Here is a 17472-nt window from a genome sequence, read left to right as displayed (position 1 = left end):
CAATGCGTTGTTAGTACACAATTGTTATAACCGTGTGTAACAACTAACGGGTCTTGTGATGAGCATTCGCACGGCGCCCGAAACATCGGGACAGACACGATGTGCACATAGCGGACTGCATCATCGACCCTGTCGTCTGCTACGAAATATCTTGTGGCTACAGCGCAGAATGTTCACCACCTTTAGAAAAGGACGAACTGACATGATGTACCACTCATGACGGAGTAGAAAGTTATGATGTCTTGCGGATCCTCCGCTGGAGTATTCTTGGGAATGTCGCTCGTCGATATTCACACATCATGTAACATTGGTAGCGAGTGATTTACAAAGAATCTTACACAACTTGTATGAACTGCATGTATAGTTATATTGTCTTCGTCATAAAATTGCGTGCCCATCTCTTACAAGATAAAGGTAGAGATGGTGTTGAATGATATGTAATTAAACCGAGGTTATACCAAAGATTCCACTGTAACGAAGAAACAGCTGAGTATTTGTACACGATACATGTACATACATTGCTCAAATATAAACCCACTATCACAGCTTTGGGCCACATAAATATCTCGCACACAGTGGCGTAGCCAGACCTCCAAGGTAGGGGGGCCTCGATACAAAAACTCGCCCCCTCCCCGATTATCCTGGGTGCGACAACACACAACACTTGTGCACACCGCAAAATGCGGCTAAAAAAAAAAAAAGAAACAGAAAAAAAAAAAACGGATTTGGACGTTCACAATACGATTACAAGTCGCTCGATATTTCGGACTCTGTTTGCTCAACCAGCAAATTTCTCTCTTGGGTTTGACGGAAAATATTGGTATCATCCGAAATTCGTATCAAAGGAATCAACCAACTAAAATATTGAAGAAAAAAAAATAAGCAACGATTGTTCATTTTCTATTCCTCTTAGTAGAAGAGGTCTGGCGTAACGCTTTTGCGTCTTCGTTTTTGGCCAACAGCTTGATTCAAAAGGCCCAGCACGTGCTGTCCGCCCGCGAGTCGCGCGACAGCGCTGTAAAGCCCTCATGCGTTAGGTGAAGCCGACTTGCGGACTTGATGACGGTGGTGCCTCTGTCAGTGTACAGTGAAGAAATGTCGCTTCGGGAAATAGAAGCTGATATTATCAGGCAGAGCTGGAAGCGCGTTAGGAAAGCATCGACAAATTTTTCCTGCCTACTAGTGCTTACTAAAGTTTATTTTGAAGCAAAATTTGTTTTTTTTATGAAAGATGAAAGTCACTGAAAAGGTTAGCCAGCTGGAGGGATCGAACCCACATCTTCTGGATTACCGGTCCAGGGCTCTACCAATTGAGCTAAGCTAACACGCCTCTCCAGCGACTTCTCTCTTGTTTTTTTGGACTGCTCGATTATTCGGACTTTTGCGCGATCCCCGCCGAGTCCGAAAAATCGGACGGCGACTGTATAGGCTGTCATGTCAAATGAGGTGGTGTCACGAGATTGGAAGGATTTTGAAAAGCTCATACTTTGAAAACCATTTAAGAGTGCCGCTTAGATAGACGCCATGAACTGTAAGAACTTTCGCGATCGTCACACTGGTCCCCCCCTCCCGTAGCCCCCCCTAGCCCCCACCTCGTGGCTACGCCACTGCTCACACCACAAAGGTGGTATAACATACAACCAGAACAATACAAACTGGCAATATAATTCAAAATGACTAGAAGCACAAAAGCTCCAACAATAACATTGTGGATCCCACATAAGCAAGAAAAAGTGCTCTCCTTACATGATATGCCAAGAAACAGCAGATATCACAAAAAGATACTCTCTTCACATTTTTGTGCAGTCTTCGTGTGAATTTTTACATAGCACGTAAAATCCTACATGGCGTATACAAATTCCAGTCATAAGTTCACAGAGTAAAATCTTGTAAACATGTTTAAAAGTCACATCAGGCTAGTAGATAGTCTGTAGTACAAGATGACAAAAGTTAAGATGGAACACAAAACATATGCAAATCATCTCCCTTATGTGGCTCTCCTAGGCGGGTGGTGTTATGTGCAGGGTTATGACCTTTCGGTTTTATCTGATAGACACCCTCCAGTATTTTTTAAGTGATCGCATTGATCCGAGAAACGTGTCGGCTCGAGAACGGTACTGCAGAGTCCCCTGCATTTCAGTAATTCATATCGCAGAGGTCAATTCTTGACATTGCCATTTCAAACCACAAACAGCCGAACACAGGAAATAGGTCAAAGCACGATTGCCTCAACAGTCTCTTACTCGGGGCACTGCACCACACAGCTGCATGAACAGTGTGTAGCACATACTTGTATCTAGTATGCACCCTTTGCTGCAGCACATTGTTCTTATGAGCAAGTCGCCAAGCATGATGCCACAGAAACAGAAGTTTACGGTGATGTACGCAAGAGACATAAGGAATTTGAGGAGTTTGTATCTGACAGCAGCACATTCATTTGTAAATTTGGCAAAGATAGGTCTCTGATTACAGATACGTATCAACTTGTGTAAATATGAATGTATGTATGTATGTATTTTTAGCATTGTGCTGAAATAAAACACATGTGTGCAGTGCTACCAGTGATGCGGCATCAGTCCTTTCAGTTTTGTTTTATTGCTTGCTTCCGACTTCTTCGATAAACTCTGGGAACCAATTCCGTATAGTTCCGAATTGTTAACCTCCAAAACCTCATGTGCTCGGAAAATTGAACTCTCTAAGATTTCTGCCAGATAAAAACTTTGAAGTCTAAATACTAATTACACAGAATATCATCTCTAGTTTCATTCTTTGTGCTCCATGCTCACTTCTATTGTTGCTAAAACACTCCTAACATTTGTGTTTATATTAATAGACACGTAATGCAGCAATAATATTCCTGAATCCATCTGCACATTTCCCTTGCAATGGACTGCAAATGTAATGCCGCTACTCAGGTTTGATATTCAATTTGAGATTAATCTTTTGTTGGCTGTGTTCATCCCTATGTACTATAAAATCTACTATGTATATTGATAAAAAAGTGTAACAGAATTCAACACACACAAAAAAAGAAAAAACAGGCAAGAACCCTGTCTGAAAGCTTGTGCTGCAACAAAGGTCAAGCAGTACGTGCTTGCAATGTATGTATGATGAAGTCCCACATTCATGGAACATGATGCAAACAGCAGACATAGCGCAAGCTGCTACACTGTGTGGTCACAGCTTGATGGAGAGAAACATGAGGCCGATGCACACTAAATGAGACACCTGTTCAAAAGAAAATGCAACACTAATAAGGTTATAAAGTTCAGCAGGGGTTAAACATGGTACAAGAGATTAGGGTCATGAATTAACAATAACGAAGACAGAGACAAAAAACGAGAAAATTAATCAAGTAATCAATTTAAAAACAACAACAACAACAAATATAAAAGCATTGAGTCCGAACCAAGATAAACTTGACTGGCACAAAAATGGAAAATCAGTATTGCAACGTAATGTGGCAACATGACGATGACCAATCTGACTTACTGTATGAGAAGATTTCGCACAGGCGATCTAATCGTATATTGCTCCTATCAGACCTTTATGTACGATTTTTTGCGGTCTTTTGACTTCTTCTCTGCATTTGCAGCAAGGCTCTCCTGGCTGTTGCAAACTGCAATATAGGTGAATAAGGAAAGAGTACAGGCAATACGGTATGAATACAGGGTATGTTTTTTTCTTCATAACAGGATTTTAATAGAAAAACTAGCAGAGCAAAATATATGCCATTTTTGCAGTTGTGATATATGGCAAGAAAAACTTTCTTTCGAAGAAGGTATGTAACTACAAGACCACTAGTTACCACCAACCAACCAACCACTAGTTACCTAAAATTCATTAATTAGCTCTTTAATTAGGGGATTTCGAGCAAAAGATTTGTAGCAGAACTTTGAACGAAAAGTGCGTACTTCTTGTTTTGACTGATTTGCATAACGAAATTCAGCGATGTATATTTCAGCACACATTTGCATTTCAGGTTTTTTAAAACATGGCACTTAGGTAATTAGTTAATTACCTAAGGCAATTAGTGATCTTGTAGTTACATATCTTCTCTGAGAGAATGTTTGCATATAACTCAACTGCAAAAATGGCAACTATTTTGCTCAGCTAGTTTTTATATAAACATTGTGAAACAAATAAAAAACACCCTGTCTAAGTTTGCTTTGGTTGTTGTAGCTTCCTGCCTACAACAAGACAAAGTTCAGTGATGGGAAGTACTTGAAGTACCAAGTACTCAAGCCCTACTTTAAGTACATTTCTCCATACTTATACTTTACTTAAAGGGACAGTCTGGACCCTAGATGTCAAGTAAATAGGCCTCATCACATGATTCCTTATATCTTTCCGAGCCATCATGCAAAATATTTCGTTTATATTCGGCTCCGAGAATTTGTAATGCAATTTTCAACTTGCATCTTCTGCCTCCGACTGAAAGCCGCACTTTGAGCAGTCGTGACGCCAGGAACGTTCTCTTCCGGTCTTTCTGGCGTCTGCTTGCCTGGCTCTGCCCCCTTCGGCGGGCTGTGTGTTGTGCTTTATGCGTTGCTGGTTCCCGTACTTACAATACGCATTCCTGCTTTTTATTAGCAGTGACTGGTTACTGCATATGTGACGGTGTTGAGGGATGATGCACAGGTGCTGTCTGGTGCATCGTGAGGACAAGAACGGAAACACAACGTGAGTGTCGTTTTTTGGGTTTGGGCAGCACCGAACCCCTAAAACAGTTGCGGATAGCCAGTATTCATCGTCCTGGATAAAAGCTCGGTGCAGTACCGATGCCTTTTGAAGAGACAAGTAAGTGTCGACCTCGTTCTCGTCACAGATTTGGCCTACGCAGCATAAGCATTTGTCAGGTGGATCTCTCTGAGTTACCGTAGCAACACCTGCATAACAAATGACATACGCTACATAGTTCGAAATAAAATAAGTTATTAAACCAAATCGCCAATTCCAACTGGGTCAAGTCTCACTTGAAAATCTCACTTTGCGCCTCAACTAAGCGCCGATTTATTGTTGTGTCGTCTTGTACAATTGTGACGTCGGGAACAACAGTGACGTCACCGAGGAACTGAAACCAGATATGCGGGTTAACCGTAGGATTTAATTCATTTTCTCTAAAACGGGGAAGTTTTCACCCTTGCTATTTTATGGGGATGATATACGTGTAGAGGACAATTAAATGCAGTCTCAATCCGAATACCCTCCGGAGGCCCGGACTGTCGCTTTAAGGTACCTTTCAATTTGTGTACTTTGTACCGTACATTAAGTGCTTTTCTTTGGTACTTTCCCTTCAAGTACTCAACTACCAAATTGGCAATACACAAAGCTTGGTCGCAAAATCATTTTTTTGGTTCATATGAATGAGTCAGATATGTAAACTACTCATGTTTTCAAGCTAGCACTTTGCAAAAATGCTAGCTAAAAGCTTTCTAAAGGTAACGGTCGAAACATAATTACCTCACATTTTATAACTACCAATTGTATTGAAACGTTCAGTGATACAATCTAAAATTGTAACATACTTGGTGAGTACTTTAAAGTACTTTGCAAAGGACTTTGTTCTTTGCTTTAAGTACATTTGTATATGATAGTTTGTACCATACCTAAAATACAACAGGTGTTAGGTACTTTGTACTTTACTTCAAGTACAATTTTGAGGTACTTTGCCCATCACTGGATGAAGCCCACAAAGACTGACACATTTAAAATGATTAAAGGGTATCTTCCTGCCACAGCAGCAGAATCCCACTGTTAGGCCTGGTACAGTGGTGTCACTAGGGTACCGTCACCACCCCGCAAAAAAGTATCTCTTTCCATACCAGCTGATGCACGATAAATAACCATCAAATCACACACAGAAAAAATAATAACGCGCCTGCAAGGGCTCCTGATGTTGTTTTTGCGTCATTACCCTGCAGAGAAAGAGAGGACTGGTGAGAGAGGGTACTCGTGTGGCGTCTCACCCCAGTCCGTCACAGACTGCAGACTGCACCCCCCTAGTGATGCCACTGGATTAGTACATGCTACCCATCGTTTCTTTTGGCAGACACCCCCCAACAGTCCCTCTCTCTCTCTGTGCATAGGGTGTTTAGTGAAAATGTGCTATTTAATGCTTAAAATCAAGGCTGCAAGACGTAAAAATTCACACACACTCACACATTAAATGAACTGCACATACACGGTAAGTCCCCTTGCTGTCAACTTCAGTGCCCACAAACTCACTGCTTGCAGTCGCATTACAGTTGAGCACAACTAATCTAATGTAATCTCCTAGTACAGTTATATATATATATTCTGTGTTAGTGCCACGAAGCAACTTCCTAGTACAGTGGCCGACTGATTGTTCAGACGCCGATTATTCAGACTCCCATGGGAAACTGTGTCCTCCACAGGATTAATAAATTTTTTGTACTATTTTTCTGGTCAGGTTGAAGTCCAAAGGCCCGATTTTCCGGACCAAAATGCTTGCAAACAAGCATCAATAGAACTATTTTCGGCACCGTGACCAAAAATTCAAAACCCCCATTTTGGACTGTGCGCTTGGACTGTATTGGTAATTTGAATCCTAGGCGAAACTACTTTAAAACTTCCGAACCGTACCACTAGGTGACACCAGCGTGGCGGCTCTGCTCTGGCCAAGCAAGAGTGGGCAAGGCTTTTGCCAGCGCCCTGGCGCTTTTGGGACTCGGGACGCTAGTGGAGCTTCAGTTTGGGCAAGCTTTCGCAGTTCACCAGCTTTCGACGCTGTGGCCACGTCTGTTCGGTAAATTGTGCAGCAAGTGCTCGTGCAGCCGTCACTGTGAAGATGCTACTCATCGGCCCGGTTATTGCTTCCTCAACTTCTACAATACTTTGTACTTCAGCTTACCTTAGTATTTTTGTACAGGGGGTGGATGTCCCACGGAAGGTGTTTCATTCTACAGTTAATTATCATCATTATCATCATCATCCTACGCGTTTTCATACGAGCTGTCGCTGTCGTCCAGTGTTGTACCCGCTACCCCTAAAAGGTAGTGTAATACCGATACGCGCTACCTGAGCAAAGAGTAACGAAATCCTGATATCGTTACACTTACCTAAAAGTAGCGGAATACCGCTACCGTTATCCGAAAAAGTAACGCGATACTTCATGCACTACTTTTTTGGGACAGAAACAAACAGTATCGTTGATGATGTACTTCAAACGTCTTAAAATAATATATAATAAAATAAAACAATATCTCAAAGTAATAAAGAATAAAATAAAATAATATCCCAAAATAATAAATCGACGTCCAATGGAAGTTACACGTAGGTCACCATAAGGCTATAATTTGGAAAACCGTTTTTTACAGATTTACTAAAGCCTACTCGATATCCTGCTTATCTTTTTCTCTTCCTCTGAAGCAAATAAAGCACAAAGCAAGTCCACCGATAAAAGGCTCAACAGCTTTGTACCAAAAAGAACTTGCAGAGGACGATGGTCAAACTCATGCTATGACCCATAGCCAGCGGGGGCGGCCCCAGAAAGCAGTAGGAATGACGTCAGTTTGCAGACAACTCCGACCATACACCAAATCAAATAGGGAACACGTGGAGGACACAGCCTGTTTTTTAGATAACGGCCTCTGTGCCCTCCTTTCGGCTATTTGCCCGGTCTTCGCAGAATGAGTTGTGATATCCGGCAGCTTGTTCGAAGGCAGGCAGAATGCAGGCTTGACGATAGGTCGAAGTCGAGTTGTCGCGAACCTGAGCTCGGAAAGTAGCGGTAGCGGTAGTGCTCAAAGATTGCGTTACCGCAAATTCGTAACTAAAGTACTTCTTTCGTTACCAGTTTAAAAAAGTAGCGCGATCTCTACTCCGCTACCGTAAAAAGTAACGGATATGCTAGCGCCGCTACTAGTAACGGCGCTACGTACAACACTGCTGTCGTCTGCATAGTAGTTATACGTCCAGTTCTGCGCGTTCAAAATTCAAATTTCCATCGTCCAATCACGATGTAGATCTCGCGGGCTGATGAGTAGCGCCCCTAGCGGATCATGTGAACGAGCGCCTCATAGGGGTTGCCCATTATGACATGGTCGATACAATCTAGTAGGTCGTGCCTCATGCATCATGAACGCGTTGTCGCTATTGTTAAACGTGTACGACAAACACGTGACGCTCGTGCAAATGCAAGCGGATACCACCACACGCACGTGCCACTAGGGGCAGGGTACAATTACAGACTTCTCTAGCATAGTTGAGATGAAATAAAATTTAACTTAGTGATCGTCAGGCTTGTCAGACTGCCTTGTTATTCGGACTTCTTTCCGGTCACCGCCACGTCCGGAAGATCGGCTTGCCACTGTACTCCCATTGTACTTCACAAACTGGTTGCAAAGAACTTACCAGGTTCATACGCTGGAGCAATAGCAGGTGAATACGGAATTCTGTTGTCTGTGCACGGTGTGCAGATCGAAGTCTGGTACGTCATGGATCCTGTGACGCTGGGAAGACGAATATCAAGGTGGGAGCCTTTCTCTGTCACAATCTGAGAAGTGAAGGGAGAAGGAAGTATTGAAAACGAAGGTAGAGAAAAGAAAGACATCCAAGAAAGCAGCGTATATGTTCATCCATGTCCTATTTCTACAAAGAACCAAAACAAAAAAAGAAACACTTTTAGCTTTAGCCTATATAAGATTTTATAGCTTGTGTACATCATACAGCACAATTATTGAGAGTTCTGGGCAAATTCAGAAAAGCTCACGTATCTTTTCGTGTGTACTATGTATAGAGGCTGTACGGAAATTCTATTTAAAATTATGCTCGTTTTAAAGCGGGTCAATGGTATTCATCTGTGGGGAAGCATTGCCATGACTTACAAGCACGTTCGTCAATTTTTATTTGTGATTAATTAAATTTTCCTAATTGCTGTAATGTCTTTTTGCCAGAAAGAAAACAGACTGCAGGTCTACCTAAGTCCACCATAATGTACGATACCTGGTACAATGGTAGCAGCTGGAAAAAATGTGCAAAACTTGAATTTCATGCGACTGTAAGTTGATCGAAGTGCTTGTAAGGCATGGCAAAAGGTTGCCAATGATAACTACCATAAGCCTCATAATTTTCAGCCAAGTAGCTTTCTTGATAATGCTAGCTTGTCAGCGGTGGTAGGAGTGGGAAAACAAAACAAACAAGACACAACATTACAGAAAAAAAACAAAGAGCCGAGATACAAATACAAAGCAAAATGAGATGATGCATTAATTAATCAGCCTCATGAAATCACTAATGGATGTAGCCCTATCAGCATCAAATGCCAGATTCTTCCATGCTGTAATATCATAAGAGAAAAAAAATTAATTTTGTAACACTTTAGGTGGAACAAGCTGCACACAGCACATTCATTACACAGCACTCTCTGTAACGAAAACGCTAATGTGTTTTATGCTGTGACACATGGTGACATTACAGGGATCAACCTCTCCACGGTTACTAGGTGCTCTACTGGGGTACTTGTGGAAGTGCTGGGACCAGCATAAAGCAAAAAATAGATACCCTAATTAATTCTTATCTATATTTTCCTTTTGCTTTCGGTTTCCCTTTATTCACACGCATGCTATTTAGGTTGAAAATGTGATGTTAAACCATAAATACGTAAAAAAAAGCCATTTTGTTCTTCACCTTCTCGTTCATGGAGTATAGCTTTGTGGTGATGTCTCTAGCAATCAAGAGAGACAAGACGGTGGCAAGATGAGTCTCCTTGATAAGCAAATATTCCAGGTTGGAACGCTGCCAAAATAAGTACCTACAGGGGGTGACAGCAATAATGGAAACCTGCGTGCCACAAAAGAAGCAATTCAGCAAAGTGATGACAAACTTTTACGTAGCAACTGAGTATAGGGAGTACTGTGGACGGTTATTCTGACGGTTACCATCAGACGGATTCACCAAGAAACATAAGAAGTGACAACAACAGCAGTGCACAAAGCCATAATCTGGTTCTTCTTACATTAAAGGAGCAGTCTAGAGGCCCACAACTTTGTTTCTGTTTTTGGTCAGTATGGAATGGTAGGCGGCCGAAAACAGTTTTCCCACAATTAGTGCAACCGTAACGAAATTGGGACGCCTGCAATAGCTCCCCGAACCTCCCGTGCACGAAACACCCTCCTTCGCCTTCACGATAGACACATGATGAGCGCCACCACGCGCGTCACTATGTGACGCAAGTGGTGAGGACGCTCCTCATTGGACCTGGGATCGCATGATCAAGGTGAGCAACATCGCGCAGGCCGGAGCGTCTGCTACCGCTTCGTGATGATGACTACGTGATGTCCGAAACGGAGGGTGTGAAGGCTGTCCACGACACAACCACAATTTTTTGGGACCGCAGACACTACGGGAAGACCGACTGGTGCAGCCCGAAACTAAGTGTGCTTGTACAGCGAAAACCCCGTGCTCCCCGACACTGTGCAGCCTGTCCGACCGTTTTCACCGCACAGTTGGTTCAGTGGCTAACAGGTGGCGCCACAATACCGCCACCATAGCTTGCTTTCGGCTATTGTTAATTCTGAGATTGCACAGAAGCCACAGATATATTACTCTTGTGATCGTAATCTTATTTTCCCAGGCTGCATGTATGCTTTGTTTTTTCCTTTAGAAAACGTGATATAAATCATATAAAGACTAGAAGTCAACAAGAAACGGCTCGCAATGTTCGTAGCAGACGGTTTTTCCTACAAACGAATGAGGGGCTCTCTACCACCAACGTCACAGTAGAGTGGGTGTGGTCTGCAGTTGGAGCGCTCCTGCCTGTCACCGTGCCAGCGACTTTTCCAAATTAATTGCACCGTGGTGAAACAACTTTGGACAGAAATATTTTGTAGGAATGCTTTTGACATACTGCTTTACAAGATGACAGCAGTTTTTGGCCACGATAGATACCACTTTAATGCTCCTTTAATACAGTAACGTTCATGCAAAAGTAAAGCATTCAAAGTGTGCTCCACTGACAGCAGTCTCACAGTATCATAGTATTATAATGGTCCATTAGTAAATGAGCATAATGCTACTTGCCCGGAACTTGTCATCCACGCCGGATTTTGTAGATTCAAACTCGGGGGAGTCCAGAAACTGCCTTGGGTAGATGTAGTGCAGAAAGTGGTGGTCTGTCAAAACACTCACCCTGAAACCAAATTAGAGCAGACGTGTTCATTGCTGTTAACTGAAATACATGTTTTATAATAGAGGGTGTAATTATTGTCCAAACATTTCCCTCAATTATTGCACAGTCTGCAAGGGAGAACTTTTTCCCACTCTGTCGAAACAAAAAAGGAAAAAAAATTGATATATTTATTTATTTATTTACCTTAAGAGCTCGAAGGGGCATTACATAAGGGGGGTACAACTTATGCATCCAAAATTGAACAACAACAATAGAAAAATCTTACACAAAGATATAATATAAGTGTTAATTAGATAAAGAAATCAGACAAAGCAGTCTTAAAAAGTGCTGCATCTTTAATTGTGACTATGGAAGATGGTAATGTGTTCCATTCTGAGATGGCCAGAGGGATGGGTGATTTAATAAATGTAGTAGTTCGAGCCCTAGGGCAGGTAATATAACATGCATGATGAATACGTGCAAGTCGATGAGGCAGAGGAAGCAAACTCGAGACAATTTCGAAATATGGAGAATAATAAAGATTAAGTAAGAGACAAAGCAAGGCTATTTTCCTCCGGATTTCTAATGTTTGGATACCATTATCTTTTTTGAGAGCGGTGACACTTGTGAATCGAGAGCATATATGAGCAGAAAGTCAAAAATAAGCAGAAATGCCACAACAAATGATGATAGGAGCAAAGAAATTGCAGAATAGCATTGTAGAAGAGTTCAAGGAGCACTAAAATGCAAAAACAACTTGCCCTCAAATGAAAGTCTGGGTTTCAATTTGTATAATGCAAGCAAAATTAGTTTACACAGCGCTACCGTTTAGAAGAAAAACGCAATACAAACAGAGCTGTCTTTGGTGGCAACGAATGGAATCCCCAGGAGGCGAAGATTGGCGGCATCCAATGAGACAGCAGGAGAAGTGCGTGCAAACCTATCGTGGCTGTGTGGATTTGGAAAGGGTCCAATCGTAGTGCTCCATATATGTGCGGCATGATGTGTACTGCTGCATTTTTCAATACCGATTCACTGAATTGTAGCCCACAACAGTTGTCGTCAATGTTCCACTGACAACATTTATCTTCACGTCTTTCAGACACCGACGCCACTCCGCTTCGCAACGCGCACTATGTTTTTCACCAGGACTGCTCCACGACACTAAAAACAATGATGCACGTGCTGAAACGACGCTACTGCTTACCGCCGAAGCAAGATAAAGTCTGGTGTAATTTCGATTGTAGCTCCGTAACGGAATTTTTGAATTATGATAAAAAGTACGAAATTAACATAGCATGTAATGTAATTTGAAGTGAACTCGTTTTTGCATTTTAGTGCCCCTTTAAAACGAGTCAAGTCAAGCAAACAAACATTGGTATCGAGTACATCGGCATCCTTTTAATTTGTGTGTGTAAGAAAAAGAAAGAGAGAATAAAATGAGGACAGACAAAGGCTGGGGACGCGGTACATCCTAAAAACAGAACTTCACCACACAACATGCTCAGAGCCATCTGTCGTTCATCTATAAAAACCTATCTAACCCACCCTCGAACCACATTTCTGTACCTTCTGTGGCGGGTTGTTTTCCTTTGGGCTGTTACAAACTGTGGTTCTTGCTGTGCTTGGCAAGCATCGTGGGTTTCAACCCCATAGTTTATTACTTTTGTTAAGTGCGGAGTGGACCAAATGTTCATAGCTGTCCACAACGCATAGCGTGCTCCATGAAAAAGCCGCGGATAAGCGGAAAAAGCAGCTGAAAAGATGGCAGATACCATGGTTTTAGGTTGTTGAAAATGGGAGGCATACACCACACTGTCTCCTCAAGTCTGAACTGATTGACAGTATTGGTCAGCGCAAGTTGGCACAATGCACATAATGCGGCGAAGTTCCATTTTTAGAGCTCCTAACAGGAGACACTTGTTAGGAACTTGTTATACAGAATGAAGAGAGGAGACGCACATGGAATAAGTGGCAGTTGTTTGCCAGAATAGACATATCGAGTCTGCGCTTACGACTTGTCTGTTGTCCCCCTTACATTTGCTTCTAGGAAGAATAGCATCATACTCACTTCCCAGTTATGAGGAGACCCAATCTGTCTGTCTTCGTTAGTGTCTGCATTGCATAAGCTTCCCCGGCATGAAGGCTCATCAACTGAGCATATTCCAAGCTCACTAGTTTCTTGAACAGCAACCGTGGTACCTGAAGTAGACATTGTGGATATGAAACATTAAACGAGGCTTACTGCGCTTCATCTATAAAGTGTAACTACTACCTGCATAGGTTGAAACATGAGCTGGTAGATCTCCTCCAGCTCGCGTGGGAACTTCACTTGCCGCATCGTATACAGCAAATAGAGAACTTGCGCCATGTTCAATAACATGAAGGTGAAGCTCCAAGAAAACATATCAGGTGCACAAACAACATTCCACGCCCATGTGGAGTTCAACAAGAAACCTGGAACAGTATAGGCTCATCAGGGCCTGATTTTTAGGCTGCTTAATCAGATTAAAAAAGCAAAAAGCTCACCTAAAATTAATAACGCGTGAAGGAAGAGGATCCCGTACCGCGTATTTGGTGTGAGATAAGAAACGCAGAAACACGTATTTGCTAGCTGAAACAGTATGTGCTGCGGCAGTTTCCAAACATCGCAGGTTGTATCCCCAAACAGGTCAGGAATGGAGATGTTACGCATTGTGTACGCCTGAGCCGAAGCATTTATCAGCATTTTTCTGCTTGATTCTGTTGTAACACAGTACCTGCTGGAAATTCCGCAAGCTTCATGTAGTATAGTGTACACATATTTCGCCCAGTGCAGACTACAGTCATGTGGCTACTACCAGCTACCGACCTCTAATGTGCATAAACAACCAAATGGTACTATTGCTTCCTCAGCAATGCACCCACTCCACCGCACGCAATGGAATGCTGAACCATCTTGAGTTGTCAGTGCAGACTTTTAAACCTTCGTTTAACCATTTAACGGCAGCAAAAAAACAAAAAACAAACTACTTTTCATCACGTTCAACAGCCAGCCGCCTCGCCTTACTCTTGGCCAGTCTCGGCTTGGATTGATTATCACCACTCTAAATGTGCCAACGAGCGACATCAAGGAGACTGCTCCTGAAGCTGAATTTAGAAATAGTGCAAGGAGTGCATTGCTGTCAATTGCTGCATAGTAGAACCATTTGTTCAAATGTACCATTTCTTAATTCCAGACTTAGTAATGACAATCGTTTACTTTGAAAGTCATTTAGTTATTGAAAGTTATTTCGGTTAATAAGCTGCTACCCGCCCATGATTCACACCTTCTCACGACAACTTTCCAGGTCACTGAAAGATATCAACCGCACATTGCAAAGAAAGGTAAACAAACAATAGTAGCGCAAAGCAAAAGCAAAATTCACAGCAATTCCTGATCGAAGCCACCAGTGAGGTTCGAACTCACGACCCCTGGTTTACGAGACCAGTGCTCTAACCACTGAGCTATGGTGGCTTACGGAATGCGGATTTGTAAATGCGCTACATATACACGGGCTCGATTTAGCTGAATTACTTTTCCCGCGCCATTTTATTTGCTGCAGCGGGTAGCGCTGCAACAACCACAACAACTGCAACTACAACAGGAACTGTCGGTCAGAGTTCCAACAGCGGTAGCGGCCGATAAGTGTTGGGTAGGGCCGATGAATAATCATCATTTTTTCCTCTGTGGATGCACGTTACACCTCTAATATACCCAGAAAAGGACTTCCGGGGGCGCGGGGTGGGAGGGAGGAGGCGGTATCGAGCTTCCAAGGGAAGAGTGGGGTATATGGACACATGTTTGTGGGTATGTGCGGTGTTAGCTGCACGAGCTCTGTTTGGCAGTTAGGAATCTTCAGGGTGGTGTTGCAAAAAACTAAGCGGTGTACTCCTGGTGAGGAGGGAAATCCCTGCCTCTAACTAGAAATTTCGGTATCGCATCGAACGTTATCGCCTTTATGCATGTAAGAGATGGTTCGTTGTGCACAGTGCGCGAAGCTCGATCTCTAAGTTTTGCGCGTGCATAGAACCATGCCGTTTCTGGTTATACGACGGAAGATTTTCTGTCTTGTTTCAGCGTCGAACATGAGAGAACTGATGTTCTGAGGCTGGAACAACATAGAAGGGACAAACACATACAAAGCCTCAATTCTCCACCAATTTGTTTCAGCGTTTTGCTTCTCATTCGTCTCTCCGTCGATTCGGTTCGTACTCTCGAGCTCGCGCTCTCTATCTGCTCCGCTATTTGCTGTACGCGCGTGCGCTTTCGGTTTGTCAAGTTTGCATGCTTAGTTTTCGTAATACGCTTGCACTGAGCTCTCAGCTGTGTTGCGTGTACGAAAGTGTTTATTACTTGATTGTGTTCTTCCTCCTCCCGTTTCTTTTTTATTTTGAAAACTTCGTGTACATCAATCTTTAGAAATGGGTATGAAAAATATCCTTAAGTGAGCTCTAGAACACAGGACACTAACTGTCGTTGGAGCTATTACTGGGGCGTGATATTAAAATAAAGTGCAATAAAAGCTAAAACAAAAACACGAAGTATTTTTGTCAAAAACCTATTTCTCATAATTCGGTCTAGAGGGAAATCGGTCTGGAGGCCGAAATGTGTCGAGTGGTGGGTTTATTGTAGCGCCGCCGCAGTCGTGTACGGAATGAAGAAAGTAAAATATGACAGCAGCCGCTACGTTAAGCCATGTATTTCACGGCACAGCAGCCCTTGCGTCCACTGCGAAGGTCTGCGACGACCACTAGGACCCGCAGGTGCTGCAAATAGCGTAGCCAGAAAAATATTTCGGGAGGGGTTCGTTGGGAACTTTACATGGGGGAGGAGGATGCCACCTTCTTTTCCCTCTCCCAAATGTACTACCAAAGGTACGGTTTCGGGAGCGGTTCGAACACCCCAAACCCCCCTCTGGCTACGCCACTGGCTGTTGCGCGCATGATATAAACGAAGCACAATATTGCCAAATCTCACGAGGTCAACTACTGGATTCTTGGGATGAACCATCCCAGTCATCGTCGCATCGAAAATAAAGTTTTTGCTCTTATTCCCTTCTTCCATAGTGCGTGACAAGAAGAAGAAAGACAAACAAACCATAAGAACAAATAAATATGGCCGGCAGGAAGCTCGGGCGCCGAAACTTGACTGGGAAAGACGGTAGTTCTTTGAAGGAACAAAACCGAATGTAATATTTGTCAGCGTCAATGTCATTTGCCGGAAATGACATTCAATTTCCTGCACGACAGAGCTATAATAACCCTGTCACACGGGCAGACTTCAATTATCATTGAAACGAATGGCCATTAAACATTCGCATAGCGCCACCAATAGTATGACGTGCCAACTTCTCAAAGAGCATTGGACATTGGACCCGATGTTCCCTGATAGGTTCGCACGTCACACATTGGTGGCGCTACGTGAGTGTTCAATGGTTAGTGTGTGGTGCCTAAAGAGTAACTCCCTCTGGTATTAAGGCCCCCTAAAGTTCAATGACCATTGTTTGCAATGAGTGTGAGAATCTTGGATTGCTGGTAATGATTCATAATTAGAAGCGGTAAAACCCTTTACGATGCAGTACTAAAAATAGACGAAACGAAGGAGACGACCATAGCACACAGCGCTGAACTTTCAACAACTGTGAATTTTATCAGAGTAGAAAATGGACGTCTGAATTATGCATTTTTCTTGTTGCGTTTTTTATCTGCTTGGCTTCCTCGAACAATAGTGCAAACTGGCCCTAGCCTGAATTAAATATTGCCTGAATTGTGTTCCTTTGTTGGAGAAAACAGAAATCGTGAATAGATCTATTAGCAATTTCTGTTTTCTCGAACGAAGGAACACAATTCAGGCAATATTTAAGTGCTCGTGCATTTTTACTTTGAGGATTATCTTGTTACATCTATTATGTTCGGCTGTCCTACGCGACAAGTGATTATGCCGATGCTTTACCACAAGCGAAATGAATTTCATAAACATTTGTTTTTTCTACATTGTATGTATCTATTAGTATGCTTGCTTTGACAATCGAAGTTTTCCATGCGGTAGTACGTCATAAACTTTACAAGGCAACGAGTTCAGAAAAATACAAATGAAAAATAAAAAAGAATAAATAAAAATAAATTTACGTTCTGTGCGTTCGAGGTTTACGTGTTTGTGTCGTCCATATTTGCGGCCTGCCTCGGCTAATTCTCGTTTTTTACGTCAAACAAATTCCCTTTTCAAAAAAAATAATTGAACCCCATATTTTCCTGCGATTTTTTTTAGATGGTGGGGCGCGGTATGTACGTATGGCACGACTGCTATATTTTTAAAAATA

At 42.6% G+C, this 17472-nt stretch overlaps 1 protein-coding gene and 1 non-coding gene across 5 annotated transcripts; both read right to left on the bottom strand.

Moving 5' to 3' along the window:
* Positions 1-1644: 1644 nt before the first annotated feature.
* On the bottom strand, positions 1645-14206 carry LOC135400313 (popeye domain-containing protein 3-like). 4 transcript variants are annotated; one of them, XM_064632142.1, is made up of 9 exons: positions 13891-14206; positions 13661-13835; positions 13407-13588; positions 13203-13333; positions 11044-11152; positions 9652-9804; positions 8377-8518; positions 3493-3619; positions 1645-3228 (listed from the first exon to the last, which is right to left on the bottom strand). In XM_064632142.1, exons 2-8 carry the CDS (start codon positions 13824-13826, stop codon positions 3540-3542), a joined length of 963 nt encoding a protein of 320 aa, XP_064488212.1. In that variant the 5' UTR covers positions 13827-13835; positions 13891-14206; the 3' UTR covers positions 1645-3228; positions 3493-3539. The 4 variants fall into 4 exon arrangements, with proteins under 4 accessions (XP_064488212.1, XP_064488209.1, XP_064488210.1 ...); XM_064632139.1 differs by having other exon boundaries at positions 13661-13893; positions 13983-14206; XM_064632140.1 differs by having other exon boundaries at positions 13661-13890; positions 13983-14206.
* A 348-nt stretch (positions 14207-14554) lies between these two features.
* Trnat-cgu (transfer RNA threonine (anticodon CGU)) lies at positions 14555-14627 on the bottom strand. The gene has a single exon. It is a non-coding gene; the product is annotated as a tRNA-Thr (tRNA).
* Positions 14628-17472: the final 2845 nt, after the last annotated feature.

Source organism: Ornithodoros turicata, chromosome 7, assembly GCF_037126465.1.
Source record: "Ornithodoros turicata isolate Travis chromosome 7, ASM3712646v1, whole genome shotgun sequence".
NCBI lineage: Eukaryota > Metazoa > Arthropoda > Arachnida > Ixodida > Argasidae > Ornithodoros > Ornithodoros turicata.
Note: the sequence above shows the minus strand (reverse complement) of the source record. Positions and strands in the feature narration are given on the sequence as shown.